The sequence below is a fragment of the Salvia hispanica genome, chromosome 6 (genome assembly GCF_029641045.1).
Source record: "Salvia hispanica isolate PSC_SH4W2 chromosome 6, Shi_PSC_v1, whole genome shotgun sequence".
Lineage (NCBI taxonomy): Eukaryota > Viridiplantae > Streptophyta > Magnoliopsida > Lamiales > Lamiaceae > Salvia > Salvia hispanica.
In genome coordinates this window covers 27758244-27777586 of record NC_142697.1, presented here as the reverse complement: position 1 = coordinate 27777586, position 19343 = coordinate 27758244, and the positions used below count along the sequence as shown (strand labels likewise).

The 19343-nt window shown below is 37.1% G+C and overlaps 3 protein-coding genes and 1 non-coding gene across 5 annotated transcripts; all 4 read right to left on the bottom strand.

The window, feature by feature from the left end:
• Nucleotides 1-298: 298 nt before the first annotated feature.
• TRNAN-GUU (transfer RNA asparagine (anticodon GUU)) lies at nucleotides 299-372 on the bottom strand. Its single transcript has one exon. It is a non-coding gene; the product is annotated as a tRNA-Asn (tRNA).
• Nucleotides 373-545: 173 nt separating this feature from the next.
• LOC125205612 (tRNase Z TRZ3, mitochondrial) lies at nucleotides 546-5983 on the bottom strand. The gene is made up of 12 exons (XM_048104656.2): nucleotides 5485-5983; nucleotides 4343-4432; nucleotides 4178-4222; nucleotides 4038-4092; nucleotides 3859-3902; nucleotides 3315-3743; nucleotides 2948-3216; nucleotides 2713-2857; nucleotides 2578-2625; nucleotides 2105-2469; nucleotides 1401-2010; nucleotides 546-919 (listed from the first exon to the last, which is right to left on the bottom strand). The coding sequence occupies exons 1-12, from the start codon at nucleotides 5929-5931 to the stop codon at nucleotides 626-628; spliced, it is 2841 nt and encodes a 946-aa protein (XP_047960613.2). The 5' UTR covers nucleotides 5932-5983; the 3' UTR covers nucleotides 546-625.
• Nucleotides 5984-6531: 548 nt separating this feature from the next.
• Nucleotides 6532-10497, bottom strand: LOC125205613 (uncharacterized). Of its 2 annotated transcripts, none has more exons than XM_089060936.1 (14): nucleotides 10287-10497; nucleotides 9585-9948; nucleotides 9415-9503; nucleotides 9180-9338; nucleotides 8770-9106; nucleotides 8485-8603; nucleotides 8335-8407; nucleotides 8044-8267; nucleotides 7900-7956; nucleotides 7684-7825; nucleotides 7509-7613; nucleotides 7270-7419; nucleotides 7135-7194; nucleotides 6532-7058 (listed from the first exon to the last, which is right to left on the bottom strand). In XM_089060936.1, exons 1-14 carry the CDS (start codon nucleotides 10328-10330, stop codon nucleotides 6951-6953), a joined length of 2031 nt encoding a protein of 676 aa, XP_088917062.1. In that variant the 5' UTR covers nucleotides 10331-10497; the 3' UTR covers nucleotides 6532-6950. The 2 variants fall into 2 exon arrangements, with proteins under 2 accessions (XP_088917062.1, XP_047960614.2); XM_048104657.2 differs by having other exon boundaries at nucleotides 7270-7440; nucleotides 10287-10492.
• Nucleotides 10498-11208: 711 nt separating this feature from the next.
• Nucleotides 11209-14231, bottom strand: LOC125208506 (uncharacterized). Its single transcript, XM_048108143.2, has 9 exons — nucleotides 14062-14231; nucleotides 13739-13815; nucleotides 12865-13093; nucleotides 12615-12769; nucleotides 12492-12537; nucleotides 12310-12401; nucleotides 11717-11813; nucleotides 11561-11617; nucleotides 11209-11490 (listed from the first exon to the last, which is right to left on the bottom strand). Exons 1-9 carry the CDS (start codon nucleotides 14194-14196, stop codon nucleotides 11344-11346), a joined length of 1035 nt encoding a protein of 344 aa, XP_047964100.2. The 5' UTR covers nucleotides 14197-14231; the 3' UTR covers nucleotides 11209-11343.
• Between the last annotated feature and the right edge of the window lie 5112 nt (nucleotides 14232-19343).

Sequence of the window (19343 nt, the reverse complement as noted above, 5' to 3'; positions counted from 1 at the left end):
TTGTGGGCTCGGAATTAAGTGGAGGTATGAATCGATTAATGTCGAAGAAATGAATGGATAAGTTGTGATTAGAAGAGAAATGCAACCTGAACTCCGATTTAAGTGTTTGTCTAAGTGTTTGTCTAAGTAAAATTTAAAAACTTGAGCTACTGGAAAATTTACCAAAATTATTAATTTATGGATAAAACATAAATAATATAGTACCTTATAATTGTAAATTAGTGGTCAATCATCAATAGTTCTAATAATTATACATCCATAAAAATTGGAAAAATATATCCAAAAACACCAACAGAAACGCTAGAAGGAGGGCTTGAACCTCCGACCTTGTGGTTAACAGCCACACGCTCTAACCAACTGAGCTATTCCAGCTTGTGCTTTATATTTAGTTCATTACTATTATAATTGCAACAGATAAGTTTATACCACTACTCCCACAATGAGATTTTGGCCAAGACATTTAATTTTCCAACTGATAAAGGCTTCATAATCATATTCGCTTGTGTTCCAAACCAAGGTATTTACATCTTCCAAAACTATCAAAGTGAAATGAAAAAATAGTGGCTTCGTTAAATGAGAAAAATATAGGAGTATTAAAGGTTAGCAACAAGTGCAGTATCTAAGCTTACACATCCTCAGATTCATCAACAGTCATTTCATCTCTAAACAAAACTTTGAGATATGGCAGCACTCTAGGCAGCGCATGAACATCTGCTAAGTTGACGCTCATCATGTCGAACGCGATGCACGTTTTATGCATATGCGTTTCGTCAAACACCGGGATCTTCGGGTATCTCTGGCTGAAATGAGTCAGTATGATCCTATACGCGCCCGCAGAGTCCCCCATTTCAACTGCCTCCATCGTCGTGCTGTGGTTCCGAGCCACCGCCTCGTCCATCATCGCATCTTCGAAGGTCGCCTGCAAACAGGAACGATATAATTGTCAACCGGAGAGTCCGAGATAGTAAGAGCATTCTGAAATAAGCATATACTTCGGGTACATCGAGATGCACGGTATATATCTGTCTTAACTAAATTCTAATTAGACAGGTGTGCACTGTACATCCAGATGCAAGGTACACATGTCTTAACTACATTCTAATTGCACAATACATCTGGATGCACGGTGCATCTTCCTTACTTAAAACTCTGACTGGAGACTAGTGTGCACCATATATCCGGCCGCACGGTGCATCTCCCTCACTTAAAACTCCAACTGGGGGCTAGTGTGCACCGTACATCCGGCTGCACGGTGCATCTGGCTAACCTACGTTTCAGTTAGCAAGAAGACGGTGCATCTGACTAACCTAAATTCACTGTATAGACTAGTGTGCACCGTACATTCGGATGTACATAAGTATTTGCCATGTAGAAGTAATAGTAGTAGTGTCATCACTTGCCTCGTGAATGAGCACGGTGGCGCCATGGGCAGCCCTGACAAGTTCCGAGCAGGGTCTGGTGTCGCCTGAGTAGACGACTTTCCAACCGGGAATGGTTTTACCAACGCTGTTGATCCTGCTCGCAGCTTGCAGCACGACGCCGTAAGCTTGGAGGCAATGAATGACGGGGAAGCTCACCAGCGCTTCTAATCCGGCTTCTCCGAGAACCTTCTTCAGCGACTTGAGAATTTGAGCGGCAGGACTTGGTGGTGGCTTCGTCAAGTAGCTCCGCATGGGACTGCCTCGAGCAAACAGAGAAGAATCGACGTTCATGCTTGTGTGATTCGTAGGATTTCCTTCTTTCAAATCAAAAGCCTCCAATGCAGCTTCGGTTGTATGATTGCAGTCGAGAAATTGCATGTCCAGATCCTCGAGCCTCTGGTAGGCGTCAAGAAACCTCTTGAGCTGCCTCGGGCCAACGACGAGGGTGGGCTCGTGTGGCGATCCCTTCAACAGATCACGACGTAGGGCAAGGATTCTTGCAAGGCCCGTGTGGTGATCAGCGTGGATGTGCGAAATCCAGATGCATTTCAGACCTCTTATAGCTTCGTCCGCACCTTGGACTCCAAATCTGCAACATATCAACGACACGAGGTAAGACAAAGACGGTCCGGGAAGAAAAACTCGAACAACTCGAATGCAGAAAAAGGGTGCACACTGTTTACCTTCTTTTTAGCTGTCCCAAGCTTCCTTCACCACAGTCTAAGAGTATACTTCCTTTGGAGAATAAATTGATGAAAATAGAACTAACGTTTCGATACTTAGAGGGTTGCGAAGAACCGGTACCGAGAAGAACAATCTCCATGTCTTCTCTGGTTATATCTTCAAGACAGCTAGGGACAGCATCTTCGAGCAACCATGGTTCTTCGGTCATACTCGCGCAATCTGACAATAAACGAGTCGCAATCTCAGAGGCGTCTCTAGCCTCCGGAATTTCTGTCAAAAGCTCTTGAATGATCTCAGAATGAGATGATCGATTCGGTATACTTGATCTGTCGAGCCCCAGATTGGCGTAGGGACGCAGATGAAACTATCATCAATGAGTATAAGTGAGCTACAATTGCTTTACTTTATAAGGCAAGAAACGACATGTATCCGATGCAAGAAAAAAAGGATGTCGTAGTAGAGATTTGCATACCTTGAGAAGATTCTCAGCCGAAATCTGTTGGTTTTCCAACAAGAGATCCTGGGATAGAAGCGAGATCACGATTAAATAGCAGAGAATCGTCTAAATAAGAAAAAACGCATGATTTGAAAATATTGTAACGCGTACCTCATGTGATGCCTGCGCCTCGGATGGTAAACCCATGTTCGGCAGTGTCCAGAAACCCGGAGACGGGAAAAACTGAGGGATCAAATAGTTCAGACGAGCTGCGAGTCTAGCACTTGCTTTCAAAATAGGCACCTGTATATTTTTCCTGCAGCTCCCACAGGTCAAGCATGAATAAGTAGTCAAAGCAACGAAAATCCAGAAAGTCGGGAAAGAGAAATTTTTTAGAGAAACCAACATTTGATGTCCTGCCATTATATGCTCAGCTGCTCCGAATTTCAACATCCACGTTCGATAATCATCTGTCCGAGCGACGCTCAGGGGAGTCAGATGAATTACGCAATTCACAATCTTGGAACCTTCATTTACCTCGTTCGCTGTATCTACATAATACGGGGCAAGGCATTGTATGGTTAGCAGATCCCGGGAATGCAACAATGTTGGGCAGTCAACCAGCAGGACAATAGGCCCCGGAACAGATGGGCCCATTACGTCACTTGGGTGTACCTGAATATCACACCACATGGGAAACGAGGCTGAAATACGAAGAAGATTGAAAGCCAAAAACAAAAAAAAAAAACATATAAGCTTTAAGCAATATCTACCATGATATCTTGACTATCCGACTTTACAGGATTCCCAAGTTGCAGCTCGCGGTATTTTGGGCCGGGCCTTAATCCAAGAGCAGCAGCCTTTTTAGGGTCAAATTTGCCCTTAATCTCTGGTAATTCACAAATATAAATAACAGAAAGATCACCCGGCTTCGTCGCATTTGTAGTAGGTTCAGGAGAACTTGGTTTGTGAGAATTTTTGCCTTGAGACACTTCTTCCTTATTTGGTCCCAATAGAACTGCAGATATTCTGACCACTTCGTCATCAATTAGAACAAAGGGATTATCCAATCTCTGCAGCACCATACTCGGTGATCCAGGCGATGGCCCAAAGCTACGCGTATGAACCATAGCAGCATTGGGGATGAACGATTTCATAGCATCAAGCAAATATTTCAAATCGGAGGGGCCCCACATATTGACCTTCAGCGCAGAGAACAATTACGGTTAATTTTCCACAATCGCGATTCAACTAAGTTTACTACCATAAGTTACTAAAATACAGATACACAGCATCGTAATAGTAAATAATACTTACAGACATTCCTTCGTCTCCCATGCCCGCAAGAGTCAATAAGAGACCTGTAGTGAGCAAGTAAACGTTGTAACTTCCAGTAACATATTTTAATACTATGATTCTATCGCGGAAAGTAGTTGACATAGAATCACATGTATCTGTAAAATCGTTCGCCACATAAAACGAAATACGGTAGTTACCTGGAAGTCCACCAGCAGTTTCTGAGCAGACACGTGAGAGAAATATGTGATCAATCTGCAGAAAACACATAAAGAAGTATAACAATCTGCAGAATTGCTAAAAAGAGAACAAGCTACATGGATGTCTATTAAAAAGATACCTTCGACAATTTGATCTTATGCTCAGTGCAGAAGCGTTGAAGTCCCTGGAAAGAAGATAAGGAAATTATGCCCAGAAAACAGTTCACTATCTAAAAAAAAGTTCCACTAAATTTATTATCTCGGGGTAGCCAACTAAAAACCTAAACAAGATCGAGTTAGCTCACTTCTCCAGCATTAAATATAAATCTTTGCTTGTCAAAAAACAGCAGGACTGCTGGGGATGTGTCTTGTGTATCCATTCCAGTTCCAAGGATCTGCAAGATAAATGGACAAATTGAGCAATACAAAAGCATAATTTTATTAAAAAAAAAAAGGAAAAGGACACACATAAGTAAAAACGTATGGCTGAAGTATAATTGAAAGAAATTGGACTTTCATGATGTGGCATCCCGACAGAGGTTAAAATGCATTAAACGAGAACAATAAATTGTCCTTTTCTGCGACTAGATCATCCAAGCTTAACACATTTTGCTCTCTTGTGGACCTTCAGTTTGTACAAACCGAAGTACAAACCTTCAGTTTGTACAGAACCATTATCTCAAAGAGTTTATCAATTCGGTGCTCATTGAAATCTCCACACCTGGATTGTGGGATGACATTTATGCACACATATTTCCTCAGTATCGCTTAATTAATGATTCTCGTGAATGTATTTAAGCATTCCTTAGCATCGAAAGAGCTAAAAGCAACAAAATCTTAGCACATACAATGAAATATCCTATTTTATCTTATTGAGTCCTCGATTTTTCCCAGTTTCGCCAATCAATTTTCATATTGCTACAGTCTCAAACCTCCACGGAAGTATCCATGCCAAAAGTTAGAGTCTCAACATCTCAGAAAGATTTAAAAACCACGGCCAAACTATCCCAATATACGGCTACACGCTCAAATAGGCAAACGGAAAGATACTATGTCTTTCCTCTATAGGCACAAATGCCATTTTAACAATCCATAACAGCAAAAAGGGCATTAGATGTCCAGGAAACATCTCAAACTCCAGTGCCGGAACGAACAACAAAATCCTAGTATAATACGGCAATCTTAAATAGCCTGGCTATGCATTAAACTTTAAACTACATTCAAGATCCTAAAGAATACCTAATTCAAATTAATCATCGTTGAAACACAAGAAACATGTTGAGTCCTTTTTGTTCACACTCCAATAAACTGATTACAAAACACAAGAAAAAACATCAAGTCCATAAACAGCAAAATCAATCTGAACAAAACAATCAACATTTCATCCAAGCAACATATAAAGAAACAAAAAAAATCAAAACAAACAAACAAATTATTTGGCTTTCACCTGCACATAAGCAATGGTATTAGCAGGATTGAGCGTCCGAACTTTGAGCTGCAGCTTTTTCGGCCTATCGCTTTCATCCCTTCCTTCAGCCCTCTTTTTATTAAACCCCGCGCTTCTTTCTCTCTCCTCCATCGCCAAGACGCCGCCTTTTTCACTGCCACTATCCATTTTCTTAACTGTCTCTCTCAAACTACTCTTGTTCCTGCTAAATGGGCGCGAATTTCTGTTTTCATTTTTTGAACTATGTTGTTTCTTTGAATAGGAGGAGAAGGTATGGAAAAGGGGCGGGGATTTGCGATTTCTGAGGTGGGTTTTGAGTAAAAAGGGGAGAGAAGCGGAAAAGGAGAGATTTTGAGGGAGGTGAAAAGAGGCGGCGGCGGAGAGAGGGTGGCGGTAGCGGTGGTTGGCGGAAGAGAGGAGGAGGCGGAAGTTTGTAGTTTGAGGCATCTTTCTTATTTATTGGTTTTGGATTTAATTTTTGAAGGGTTTAAGGGGAAAAAACAAATGGCCCTCCAAAAATCGCGAAACCCTTTTTTCCTAATTTCAATAGCCGTTTTGGATTGGATAACTGCTTTTTTCTTCCTTTTCTTTTTTTCCACATCATAATGTGTTTTCATTTATTTATTTTTTATTTTTTTGCATAAAATTATGACAAAAGAAAAACTTTGCCTAGGCAAAGGAGTCTTTACTACTTTCATAATTGTTTCAAATTGTGGCTTCGACATGCTACCCTTGCGATTAAGGTAACGATTTTGGGCACGACCAGATCCCATAGTGTAACGGAACAAATTCAACGCAAGAAAAAGAGCATATTATGTAGTACTACTAAATTGACCTTATGAATTGAGGGTTTGTGCGGTGTTTGGGAATGTGCATTGTGTATTTTGACTCAATTCCAAGAGAAGATTATGATTTTTTTTGACAGTCTTCATGGATTGGTCACACCCCGATGACTGGTATACGACAGAGTTGCACCCTTCTTGGTCCTCTCGTACTACGGTAAGGTCCTCTCAAATGTCTAACACTCCCGCCAAATATGGACCAAGATAAAAGGAAATAATCTAAATGTATCGATAGATTTCTCGAAACAACGAAAAATGAAACAAAAAATGAAACTCAAAGCCTAGGAGACACACATAGACACAACAAGTCGGATCTCTCTACTATAATATCGTTCAACGTCTCTTACGACCTCTACGGATGATCGCCACGTGTAAAATGAATTTACGAGATGTGATGCTGCAACGGCTTGCACGCTCGGAGAGAGCAGAACCCGAATAATGTGCATTCTAGTTAGTAGAATGGAAGAGAGAGGTTACAAATAGCCCTATACACTTTTTCGGAGAAACAAAGCCTCAATGTGCCTCGAAATACTTTCACATTGGCCCTATGTGTATGTACAACAAATGATAGCTTTTCAATTCACAAAAGCAAACATGATATACCATGTGGTGCTTGTGTCTCCGTCACACTTTCGTGCTCGTCTCATCAGCTTTAACGCGCTGGACTTTCCTCTTCGTCCGCTTCAGTTGCTTCACCAAGTCAAGCCGCTCATCCGAGTAAGGAGACGGAATCTAGTCCATGGAAAGGCCATGTAAGCAACAGAAATGAGGTGCATTACAAGAGAAGAACGATTTATGTGCGATTTACCAAGCAAGGAACGTATCTCTTGATCGCAGCAAACATGGCCGCGTGCCCCACTGCAGAAACCTGATAACGAAGCTTCCAAACTCAGAGAGAGACGGAGTAAGAGAGAGTAAAAGAGAGAGTGATGATCATGCTTACAGGAAGTAGCATTAGTATTGTTACTGGGATAAGAGTGGCAAGGTCGCAAAGAGTCTGATTCATCTTCCGCTTCTCTCGTTTAGTGGCCTTACGTCCGCATAGTTTCTTCACCGCGAATCTCAGAGCCTCTGATATGTCTACGAAGAGCAGCTGAGTGCCCATCCATACATCCTACACACGATAAAACTCAGCAATGTTGTAAGAACGCAAGAAGAAACACAGGTGATCGTTGGGCTTACAACGCTTGCAGTCACGAGCTTCATCACGGACTTCCTGAGAAAATTCTGTTTATTAGGCTTCGTCGGACCACAATCAACCGACGTTTCAATTTCATCACCGGGGAACTGCCATCGTTAACGATTTGATTTTAGAGACGGTTAAGACGTATATAAGTGTTCCATCAACTGATCTTACTTGTTTCGGTGGCGATGCTTGTTTGTGTCTTTCTCTGTCTGTCTGCAATACATCCATTATCAGTGATGGATTCTTCGTGCTCTTGAAAAGGAGAGACGGTGCAGAGTCGGATCCATTTCTTTCGCCTATCTTTAACAGGTCGCTGCTCAAGAACGTGGACAGAAGCAACATTACAAACTAAAATCTTGAAAAACTGTGAAAGGCGACACAGCCTACCTAGTTCCGTCGTAAGCAGCCCAGTAGTCCTCCAGACATGCTGTTAGCAGGCCCTGACTAAGGAGATAAATCAACTATGAGTCTCGATAAATACGAGGGACGATTGAAAAAAAAAAGACGATCGTAGTGGGAATTGCAAATCACCTCTGAAGCAAGAATTCCAACAGACGAGAATCCAAGTTTTGCTGCGTTGAACTGGTGTAGTGAGCAAACCCCGAGATTACATCGTAGCATATGGTGAAAACTGTGTATAAGATCATTTCCTTTTCTGCCTGAATCGGGTGGCTCTTCGATCTCCTCCCTTCTTGGAAAAACTGGGAGTCGTAGGCAGCAAATAAGTCGAGCCACCTAATCTCATCGATGATCACCTGTCAAACAAGTAAATCTGAGCCCTGATTTAGAGCATGGCTTGAAACCAGTGCATGAAGAACTCACCTCCATCAATAGCTGATAGACCGACAGTGTCGAGAATTCTGGATATATAGCAAGGACACCACACTCTAAGTAACTGCGAAAGCAAAAATTCCTCTATTTCAGTGTATTTGATAAAAAACGAGACGAACATGTAGAGATGAACTATATAACCTTATAAAATCTTTAACTTGTTCATCGGTATCCTCGATGTTGTGCCTCGACAAGAACAACCGAGATTCTCTTCCTAGATACGAAAATAGTGCTAGAGTAGCTAAAGTTTTCTCTTCAACCTATCAAGAAAGCCTTACTAATTAGAGCACAATTTCTATATTTGAACATAATTTGTGATAAACTTAAACAAATATGTCATTTTATCCATCTCTTCTAATGTAACAACGATTCTTGATCGAAAGCAATTCAGTTGTAAGGGTAACTTGGCCGGGAACAGGGGAATACCTGGTTAGAAAGATCGTGTCTGCCCTCGATAACACTCTCTCTTTCGAGTGCTGCAGAAAGTTTTCTATGAACCAATCCAATCCAAAATTCTATGTCTTCACTATTCTTACTCGGGAGGACTCTACTTCCGAAATGAGACAGGAAATCCTCCTCGAATCCAGCCTCAGTTGCCAAGCTGTGCAGTTTCTCAAGAGACACGAGATCGCTTGCCATGGTCATAAGCTGTATCAGCGTTTGGTCAATTGAGCTTGACAACGAGGAGCACGAAATCCGGCCAGAACCCAACTTTCCAACAGTGGCACAGCACGTGATGGCCATGATCGTTCCTGCAATACCACTGAGTAATTCGCGTATCAGATTTTATCCTTGACTATTCACAACAGATCAGTTTTTAAGAACTCTGTTGCAACCTTCCCGCGTATTCTGCTGACCATTTCTTGAACAAAGGCATAAAGCATCCAGCAATGCGCGGCAGTTCCACCACTCGGAACCATTTTACCAATTTTGGATCCCTCGCATCTAACTGACTCTCGATACGGCCTTGAAGTAAGTCTATACTCGGAGACAGGCTAACAAACATAAAAGAAAAATAAGGTGCATATAGTGATCAATGGATAGGCAAATGAAAACTCCTCCTCGACTTACATCTCATTCACCGGGGAATTGTTGGAGCGATTGTGAGAGAGAAACAGTTCAACTTCCATAGCTGCTTTCAGCAATGCATAAGTTGCAGCCTGGATAAGCAAGCTGTAAAATCAATCTAATCCAACTACTTCCATAGCTCGAAAGGCGAATAATTTTACTAGAGACAACACCTGATAAGCAACGTGTTTATGCCAGGCGTGCACATCCACTCCATTCCACGCCATTGCAAGCGGTGAACCGGTTCCAGCCACTTCAAGACTCTGCATTGCAAGGGAAAAGCTTCTAGCAGATTCATGCAACACCCGAACAAGATACTCAACGCGGTTGGACTCCACTTGGCTACTACACTGAGACTCGAGCACGGATAAATCATCCTCGAAACTAGAGCCACATGGGGATGCCACCGGAGACACTGCCCCGGGGGGAATCCATTTCGACAAAAATGGCTGTGAAGAACCATTCCTCACACTAATCTTTGATGCAAAATGTGAATTAAACTTGAGATTTAAACTACCCTCCAAAAAAGCAGCTTTTCTGCAGCATTCAAAGGGGAAAAAGGAATGAACTTTACACATCAATCAACCCCCCACAAGATTCCTAAAGCAACTGAAACACAACCCTTCCAAAAATCAAGAATCACATAAGCATAAATGTTCAATCAAAATTGTTAACCTAAAAATCACAAACACATCCCTAAATCAATCCTCTACAATTCTTGATTTCTATTAATAGCATAGGATTAGGAAAAAAAAATCCAATCTTGGCACAGCATAGTCAACCGATCTCCATTCCCAAATCTTGACTTAGTACTAAATATACACACATAACCATTTCCAGTGTGTGTGTGAGAGAGAGAGAGAGAGAGATCTTACGGATTGAAGAAGGTGGAGGATCGAAGGGAATAGATGAATGCCATGGAAATGCAGAAAGGGGGAAGAAAGCAAAGGGGGTTGGTGGCCCTTTTCAAATGTGATACTGAATTGAAGCAAGAAATGATTTTTATTTGAAAAAAAAATGGAAGGAAGTAGATGATGAACAAAAGTCATAGTAATGTTCTCCCGCCAGCACGGCAGTCAAGTTAAGAGTTGATCAACAAACATCGTTTTCAATTTTAACTCTTGCACTAAATTTTGCTGCTGTCTTAGGCTCTTAGCACACTTTATTAATTCCTTTTCCATCTTATTGATACATATCATATCAACATATCCATGCTTATCCAAAAAAGACAAATTCTCAAATTGGAAATTGCTATATAAGTTAAAATTGAAATTTGACAATGTAAATTTAATAATTTCTCGTAATGACATTGTTCGACGTTTTCTCCTTCAAAATATTTTGTGGATGGGGACGTTTTAGGGTGGTCTTAAGGAAAATTTATTATGTTGTTGAATCATGACAATTTTTGATATTGATATAACAATGAAATTAGGAACTCATGAAGCCCAGTTTTGAAGAATTGAGTTTGTGCTATGAATAGATTTGAAAATAAAACTGATAATATAAATTTTTTGTTTTACTTATAAGTAGGATAGCTCAGGTAGGCACCCCAAGTTTGACTATCATCTTTTTTGATTTATTCTTGATAAATTTATATGGCAAATTTCAGTCGCGAACTATTGTTGATCCTCAATTTTGACAGTTTAAACGATTAAAAGAGACAGGAAAAAGCTTTCCTAAATCGCAAAAATAATAAAATTAAATTGCATTGGATGCTTCTTTATGGGATCAGAATTTGAACTTCAGTTAAAAGTTACTTTTGTACCCAATAATCATGGCGATAGAAACAAACCCAAATTTCTCAAAAAAATGTGAATAGAATCTCAAGATGTACCCCTTTTTAGGGTGAAAGTCAAATAGAGATAAAAAGAACAAGAGATGTTATGTACATGCATCATATGTTAGGGTTAGTTAATCAATAATTAGTCGCTCTCATTTGTCAAAAGATCCAACAACAGTCGTGGATTCACATCCCGGATTTAGGGTTCCAGATTTAGGATTTGGTAAATGCGGATGCTGAATCACTACTAAAACTGAAGAATCCTTCGCGTTGGTACTTCTCTTACATGCCACACTAGGCTGCACACCACTTTAAAATTAGGAAAAAAAAACACCAAACTCATCAAAATCAAACCTTAATTAAACTTACCACTCCAATTTGCCATTCGTGACACCTGAATTCTTTAAACGTCTCTGCATCCATTTCCTGCACATATTTAAACCATATTTAGTTACCAGCTTCTCTTTTTTCTATGCATGATCAAAGCTTCAAAATTAACCAAAAGGTTATATAATCAAGACTCACAATTCTGTAAATTGGAGGTATTACTGTCTCTACTTTAGACCTCAAAATGGGCATCACTGAGAAACGGGGTACCAATTGTTGTGACCTAAATATCCATCTGCATAAAAAATACATCAATTACATATATATCACGTCCACTATTAATAGTCTCAATTGAAAGCGGCACATGTCAGTGTAATATGAGTGTCTCGTTTAGTCGTTTACATACTCCCTTGTCCAAAAAACAGTTGTCATATTTTCCATATTAGTCTATCCACAAAAATTAGTCATAATTCATTTTCGATAACCTGACCCAACACTCTTCCTCTATTTCCTATTTATTCACTTTCAACTATCAATCTCCAAGCGTTTTTTATTCATACATTACCAATTTTCTTGTTGTCCACTACTAGTTTATGGACAAAGTATTCGCTTTATAATTAAATGTGAGTGGGAATGTCTCAGTGGAATGAATTAGTGAAATATGAAGTCTACTTACTAAAATTATACGTGTAATCTTTGACATTTTAAAATGATAAAATGAGATATTTAACAGCAGTGATAGAGAGTAGTAGTTAATAAACATATCATCGAAATCATGAAAAAGTAGTTACCCTATGTACAAGAAGATGAACAACTGCGCCCACTCTCTCACCAGCAACCTAATCCAATAAGTCTCCAAAGAATTGTCCAAACTAATAAACATCTGCAAAACCATAATATAATACACCATAATCACAAAAAATATATATACACAATTGTCAAAAAAACAAGTTTTAGGAACTCAAAAACATACCGCAAATTCTGCTACAGCCACAACATGCATTGCACCTTGAAATTTCCTAACCAAAAGTTACAAAACATTTCAACATAAATTCTCCAAAATTAGGTCCTAAATCAAGAAAAGCTTCTTTCATACTTGAACATGGTGTACTTTGTGTAGACAGCATTGTACATCGCCTGGACCTCCTCGTGGTCTATGAAGCTGAGCTGGTCGCGCAGGACAGTTATGTTCTGCGCAACATGGCTGAAAATGACGTAGAACACGACCAAGTAGTTGAACAACAAGAGCACCTAGACAACAACAACAACAATAAGATACTACTCAACAACAATTTGAACTAATTTGACTTTCAAAGTCTGAAATTGCAAGTCAAGGGAAGACTCACAGAGAAGTAAGGTACATAGCCTCTGTAGCCAATGAGAGTCAAGTAGAAGACAGTGCCGAGGGCGACCAGGGTTCGCCTCTCGGAGAGGGAGAGGCGGTGGCAGGTGATGCAGTAGCCGTGGGAGATGAGGAAGAAGGACATGAAGGCCGAGGTTTGGAATAGCACTCCCATTATATATACACCAAATGACATCCACAATGAGCACACATTTGCGTAAAAACATGTGTACCTGCCATCAGGATTTTAGTCGGTGCCAGATCCAGAACATAATTTTAAGGTGTGCATACCATTGGGTGAAAAAGGTTCATTTGTACTTTACCAAAAGGTAAAATTGTAATTTCATGATGTAATTTTTTTTAAAAATATTAAGACATCGATTGAAATCTTCTTGTTATAAAAAGATTATGCAAATTGGGGGTGTCCATGACATGGCCGCCCCCTAATTTTAGGCATAATCCTAATTAGGACTATTTTTAGGGAGTGACAGATCCATGACATAATTTTATGTGGATGGGTCTATTAGGTGAAAAGGATTTCCTTTTTTTACTTTAATAAGGAGTGAGTTATAATTTTATGGTGTAATTTTTTTTAAAAATACCCCAAACAAACTAACCCTCTATTGTATTTTAAATAACAATATATACATATCGTTCAACATCATCTTCTTAAAAAAAAATCATCAGATTATGGTCATCAGATTGTGGGCAACGACGGAGTTTAAGGGAAATTAGGCCCGTAGGCGCGCGGACTAAATCGCCTCGAATAGCTACCTCATTCATCGTATTTCATCGTATAATCTCAAGAGGGACTAATTAATAATAATAATAATAATAATAATAATAATAATGTGAAATTAATCAATAAAAAAGCTTACCAAAAGAGGAAAGATAATCCAAGTTGCAAAGATTTAATCCAGGGAACAGAGGCTAGCATCCATTGTAATTTATTTGGCTGTTCCAGAAAATAACAACCTAAATTAAATTTTTGAAAAAATTGTAAACATTGTAAGAGTTATAAATAAAATTAATTTACATACTTGTTGAAAAAACAAAAAACATGATTTTAATTAAAAAAAACATGGTTAGATGATCAAACCATAACCATAGTAACCAAAACACGTATCTTCGACGATACGCGGTTATTATATGTCATCGGATGTAGCATCTACGAGACACGAAAATCCGATCGGAAAAGTACCTGAAAGCGGCGGTTAATGTAGGTGTTGAAGGTCCAAGACGCGGCGGAGAGAAGCCAGAGGGTCATGAAAGCGAAGTAGAGCGGCGGCAGCGGCTTGTACAAGGAATCTACGCCGTCAGCGGCGGAGGTCTCCATCGGAATTAAATTATTGAAGAATTTTGAGAGAGAGAGGGCAGTTTTTCAGTTTGAGTTGTGTTGAGTAGTTCAGCCTATATTTGTAGCCACGACATTCTTGTGCGCACGTGTCTTTAAATTTATTTTCTCTCTTGACTCATTCTATTTTTAATTATTTATGTAATTAAATCTCAAACGTGGTGGCAAATGTCGAATTTGCCCCTTTTTTAATGCATTTTTATGTATATATTCATAGAAGATAAATACGGATGGTATTATTTTATGTATGTTTATTCATGTACAATTTGAAAGAATTTGAGATGGATATGTAGTATTTATCTCAGATTTGCTAATATAAAATTTTAGATTTGGAAAAATTATGTAAATGTGGTAGACGGAAAATACTAGCTGTATACCAAAACAATTCGGGGCTAATTGTAGGAAAACATGAAGTTTGGTCAATATCGCAAATTTTAAAAATGATCAATCATATAAGAACATTGATATTGTTCTCAAATTATCCCATGACAATTTTTTGGTATGCTATCTATTTTAATTTGATGTGACGCACATGCATAAAAATTAAAGATGTTTCTGACTATATGTATGAAATGAAGTCGTTTAACTAGGCGAACGCTTTTGTTAACATACTATATAGCTATTTTAATAAACAATTGTAGTTTTTTTTAACAAGTAAAAAATCAAAAGGATTATGCATTTATTAATTTTTAAAAAGTCCATTTAAAAAGAACGAATATTTCAATTGTGCGAAAGACCGAAGGACATACATGTAAATAACCATTTTATAATTCTGTTATTTTATATTCTTTATGAAAAAATATATAAAATGCAAAGTTCATGGGGTGGGTTTTAGGAAATGCAGTTGTTGACGCTGCACGATAATTACATTTCTCCCAACTGATCCAACAAAACCTTTCTGAAAAAAAAAAGAAGCAAATTTGTCAACCGAATTAATACAATAATACTGTCTTAATTTTTGTTTATTTTATCTTTACATGGAAAAGTTTTCAGAACAAAAAATGTTGAGTAACAACCATACGAAATTGTACTTGGTTTATCGATTATTTAGACAAATTTGTTAGAATGAGACGTGAGATTTTGACATCAAGACACAAACCTGTAATATGTACATCTCAACTAAACCCTCAAAATGGGAAGAATTATTCAATATGTACAACTACCACCTAATTTAGGGCAACTGAGAATGACTTTGAAAAAGTTTAAAATTGAATATTAGTTAGAAGGAGTTTAGGCTTTACTAATTGTCTCAAGGAGAAAAAACACATATATTAGGTGAACAAACTCACTTGCAAATTACTTAATAATCTTGTTTATCAATTCCACTGCAGCGTATTTATAACAAAATTCATTTGGTAATATTTATTAATTATTTGTTGAAGTATATAGTGGGTTATTAATTTTGCCAATATGCTACTAGCCTATTACTATATGTTAATGTTAATTGTAGTACAAGATGTGGATTTAAATACGACAGTATATGTTTTTATATGTAAAATCTGAGAGATAACAATTTAGATGCAAGTTATAGTAGATAATTAAGTACTAGTATAGTTTAGATATGACTTAAGGATAAGTATTATAATGATTTTTATATAATATAATTCGGGCCCATAAGCTTTTTTATCGAGATATATACCGTCTCTTTACTACTAATATAGTATAATAATTCAAGGGAGTGATAAGTGTTAACTCGTCGTTTAATTGCTAACTACAATTAATTTAAGGCCATAGGATTTTAGAAAATGTGTGGTCTACAATTTGTTATGTGTAATTTTCGTTTTTATTAATTAAATCAAAAAAGATTAAAAAAAACTCTAAATTAGGGTTTTGGATGAAAATGTCAATATAGTGTTCCGAATATATCAACATAATGCTTTGAGAATGTCAATACAATGCTTTAAGAATGTTAACCCATTACTTATATTGACATTCTATATGTATTATATTGACATATTTTATATAGTATGTTGACATTTCTGCTTGTACGAAAAAATTAAAAAATTTTAATTTTTTTTTCAAATTTTGACGTCGGAACATATGCATGTATGATATCGTTGGAATCCTTATGAAATTATCTTTAATTTGATATATGTGAATTTAAAGTTTTGGGATTTCTTTTAAAATTTAATTATAAATAAACATATAGTTAATTGACATTAATACCCCTATTGATATTTTTGGAATTAATCATATGACCTTTTAGGGATTAATGATCTAAGCCCTTAATTTGAATATCTAATGACTATTATTTAGTTGTAGTTAGCAATTAAGTTATGAGTTAGCAATATAACTCTCCCTAATAATTCAATGTACAAAACCAGATACTTTTAAGATATTCCTTAATTTGTATTTCCTCCATCCCACGTTACTTGAGTCACTTCTTTTTTGCACTCGTTTTAAAAAAATAATAATAAATAGTTAAAGTGGAGAAAAAATAAAGTAAAAAAGAAAATATTATAGTTAAGACTCTTCTGTACATGATTCTCTCTCTTACTTTTCTTTCTCTCCACTTTAACTATTTATTATTATTTTTTTTAAAACGAGTGCAAAAAAGAAATGACTCAAGTAACGTGGGACAGAGGGAGTAACACACTATGCAAAATTTTATTAAAAAAATAAGACATAAAATAAAATAAACTAATAGTATAAGGCTCAGTATTAAAATATTTAAAAAGATAAGATTAAAAAAATTATAAAAATAGCATAAGGCCCAACAATATTGGGCCAAAATATATTTCTTTATTGAACACGGCCCAATTGTTGAAAACCCATAAATCCATAGCCAAAGTATACTATTTCAACGTATGCTTTAAATCTAGAAAACAACCCAAAAATTTGCATAATGTTACATACCTAAGATTTCCTTAAATAATAAAAAAATTGTGAGAAGTGGCTGACGTAGGTCATTCTGTACGATGTCGTGTGGATTATGCAATATGATTTGTGTGTGAATGTACAACCAATAATTCAGCAGACACCTTTAAATGAGAAATTCATAACTATTAGTACTTTCAATAATAGGACTGGACCCTACAAAGCATTTCTCTCTCAGTCACACACGCATTCGGATTCGGATTCGGATTCGGATTCGGATTCATGGTAGCCTTGTCGGAACGTCCCACATTAGCCTTGCTAATTGTAACCATTCCAACAACAATAAGTCGATTGTGTCGACTGCAAATGCCTGTATTTGTCGATCGATCCATCCATCTCTATTGAACTGTTGCAAGATGATTTTATAATTTTATTAGGACTAAAAAGATTAAATTTCCTTGATTGGTGATTGCTAGCCAATGATAATTTCACCTAGTGTACGGACGATATTGTGGTCAAACCCATTTGTTATTTAGCATGATAAAAAAATACAAAATGAAACAGAATACGGCTGGCAAAAATGATGTACTTCAAAGCTTATGATTTATTTTGTGATATATCAAGAAAATTATATTTGGAGGAGTGTTTAAGAAGATAGAGCACACATTTATTCATTTAGAATAATCGAATACTATACTGAATTAATATAATTGATAGCATGTTTTGTTTGTTTTGTTTTATAAAATAAATAAATTGAACTAATTTTTATATAATCAGTAACAACCAACAGGTTTTAAAGTTTTAAAGTGAATAGAATAACATTAAACATATAAAACAAAACTATTGATTCTAATATAGCTGAACGAGCACCATATGCACACATAAAGTACGGAGTACAACATTTTATATACATAAAGGAGAGGGAGAAACGGTGTCATTTGATCCTTATGTCTCTCTATTAGAAAGAGAAGGTCGCAACCAACGTGGTTGACGTGGTGGTTCAGCATCTCATCCCTTAAGCATGAAGTCAGGGGTTCCATCCTTATCCATATAAATATAGTTAACCATTTGGTTAGTCCCCTGCCGTTTAGTACACTGATCGTTGGAACAAGGATTGTTCCTCTAACTTTCGGCAACAGGGATACATTGAGAAGACGCTTCCTCTCTAACCTTAAGGTCAGGGATTCAAGTCATCACGGAGATAGAAGAGAAACCATTATTGATCATCTTTAAAATAAATAAAAAAATAGAAGTCACGCCATTTTGTGTCCTGAAAGGAATTAACCATGCATTTGCATATTTAGTATTTAAGTAGTTTAATTTGTAACAATGATTAGAGCATCCCCATTCATGCTCTTGCCAAAGAGCATGGATGTGGACCCGAATCCACTTTTATTAATTTTTTACTCCCTGCTCTTTGGCAAGAGTACAATACTCACAACCATGCTCTTCTGCAAGAGCATGCTCAAGGGTCCCACCATTCTATTATTTAATTTAAATACTTCAATTACTAAAAACATTTCCACAATATTAAATGCATTAATAATACGCAAAATACTATTACAAATTACTAAAAAATTAAAAGTTACATAATTAAAATCCTAAAAATAAAAAAAAAATCTTAAAAATTGAGATTGAGATAAGTTGTTTGGTATAGTGTCACTTTTTTGTGTTTGAAATGAGAGTATTTATAGATAAAAGTATGAATTTTGGGATAAAAATAATGAAAAAATAAATTAAAAGTGTGGAAAAAATGGATATTTTATTAGGAAGTTGGGAAAATATTTTTTTTTCATTAAATCTGAATTTTTCAGATTTTTTTCAATTTTTTAAAAAAAAATAATAAAAAAAATGATAAACCAACAGACAATCAGAGTATGCCAAATCGGCTGCTCGTGCTCTTGCCGTTGGCACGGACGTGCTCTATGCATCGAGCAGGGTTGTGCCGTTGGCAAGAGCACAGCGGCGAGCAGGGGTGGTCTGCTCTTGCCGATGGCACAGACGCCGTTCTTACACAAGAGCAACAATGGGCATGCTCTTAGTACATATATTATGGAGTATAAAGTTCGATTATAAGATATGATTGACAAATGACACTTGAGCTGTATTTGATGTTACGTTAACCTTCCAAATGTAATTTAGATGGGAAACCTGCCAAAATCCACTATATATATATCGTCTCTTAATCTTTGTCCTCGGCATACTAATCATGAGTGATGTTTACCAATATTAGCAAACATCCAACTATTGTTACAAACATTCCTTGTATTTTTTATAATTGATTTTTATTATCAAATACATAATCATAACAT

What these genes read in the sequence shown, in the direction of transcription:
- LOC125205612 (XM_048104656.2), bottom strand. Translation starts at nt 5,931, where the DNA reads ATGCCTCAAACTACAAACTTCCGCCTCCTCCTCTCTTCCGCCAACCAC. An exon ending in TGGGAGACGAAGGAATGTCT is followed by an intron (nt 3,744 to 3,858) that starts GTAAGTATTATT and finishes TCTGCGCTGAAG; the next exon opens with GTCAATATGTGGGGCCCCTC. An exon ending in TTGGGACAGCTAAAAAGAAG is followed by an intron (nt 2,011 to 2,104) that starts GTAAACAGTGTG and finishes GATATGTTGCAG; the next exon opens with ATTTGGAGTCCAAGGTGCGG.
- LOC125205613 (XM_048104657.2), bottom strand. Translation starts at nt 10,330, where the DNA reads ATGGCATTCATCTATTCCCTTCGATCCTCCACCTTCTTCAATCC. An exon ending in TCCTCCACCTTCTTCAATCC is followed by an intron (nt 9,949 to 10,286) that starts GTAAGATCTCTC and finishes TGAATGCTGCAG; the next exon opens with AAAAGCTGCTTTTTTGGAGG. An exon ending in AAGCATCGCCACCGAAACAA is followed by an intron (nt 7,614 to 7,683) that starts GTAAGATCAGTT and finishes TAACGATGGCAG; the next exon opens with TTCCCCGGTGATGAAATTGA.
- LOC125208506 (XM_048108143.2), bottom strand. Translation starts at nt 14,196, where the DNA reads ATGGAGACCTCCGCCGCTGACGGCGTAGATTCCTTGTACAAGCCGCTG. An exon ending in ACAAAGTACACCATGTTCAA is followed by an intron (nt 12,538 to 12,614) that starts GTATGAAAGAAG and finishes ACTTTTGGTTAG; the next exon opens with GAAATTTCAAGGTGCAATGC. An exon ending in TTCATCTTCTTGTACATAGG is followed by an intron (nt 11,814 to 12,309) that starts GTAACTACTTTT and finishes TTTTTTATGCAG; the next exon opens with ATGGATATTTAGGTCACAAC.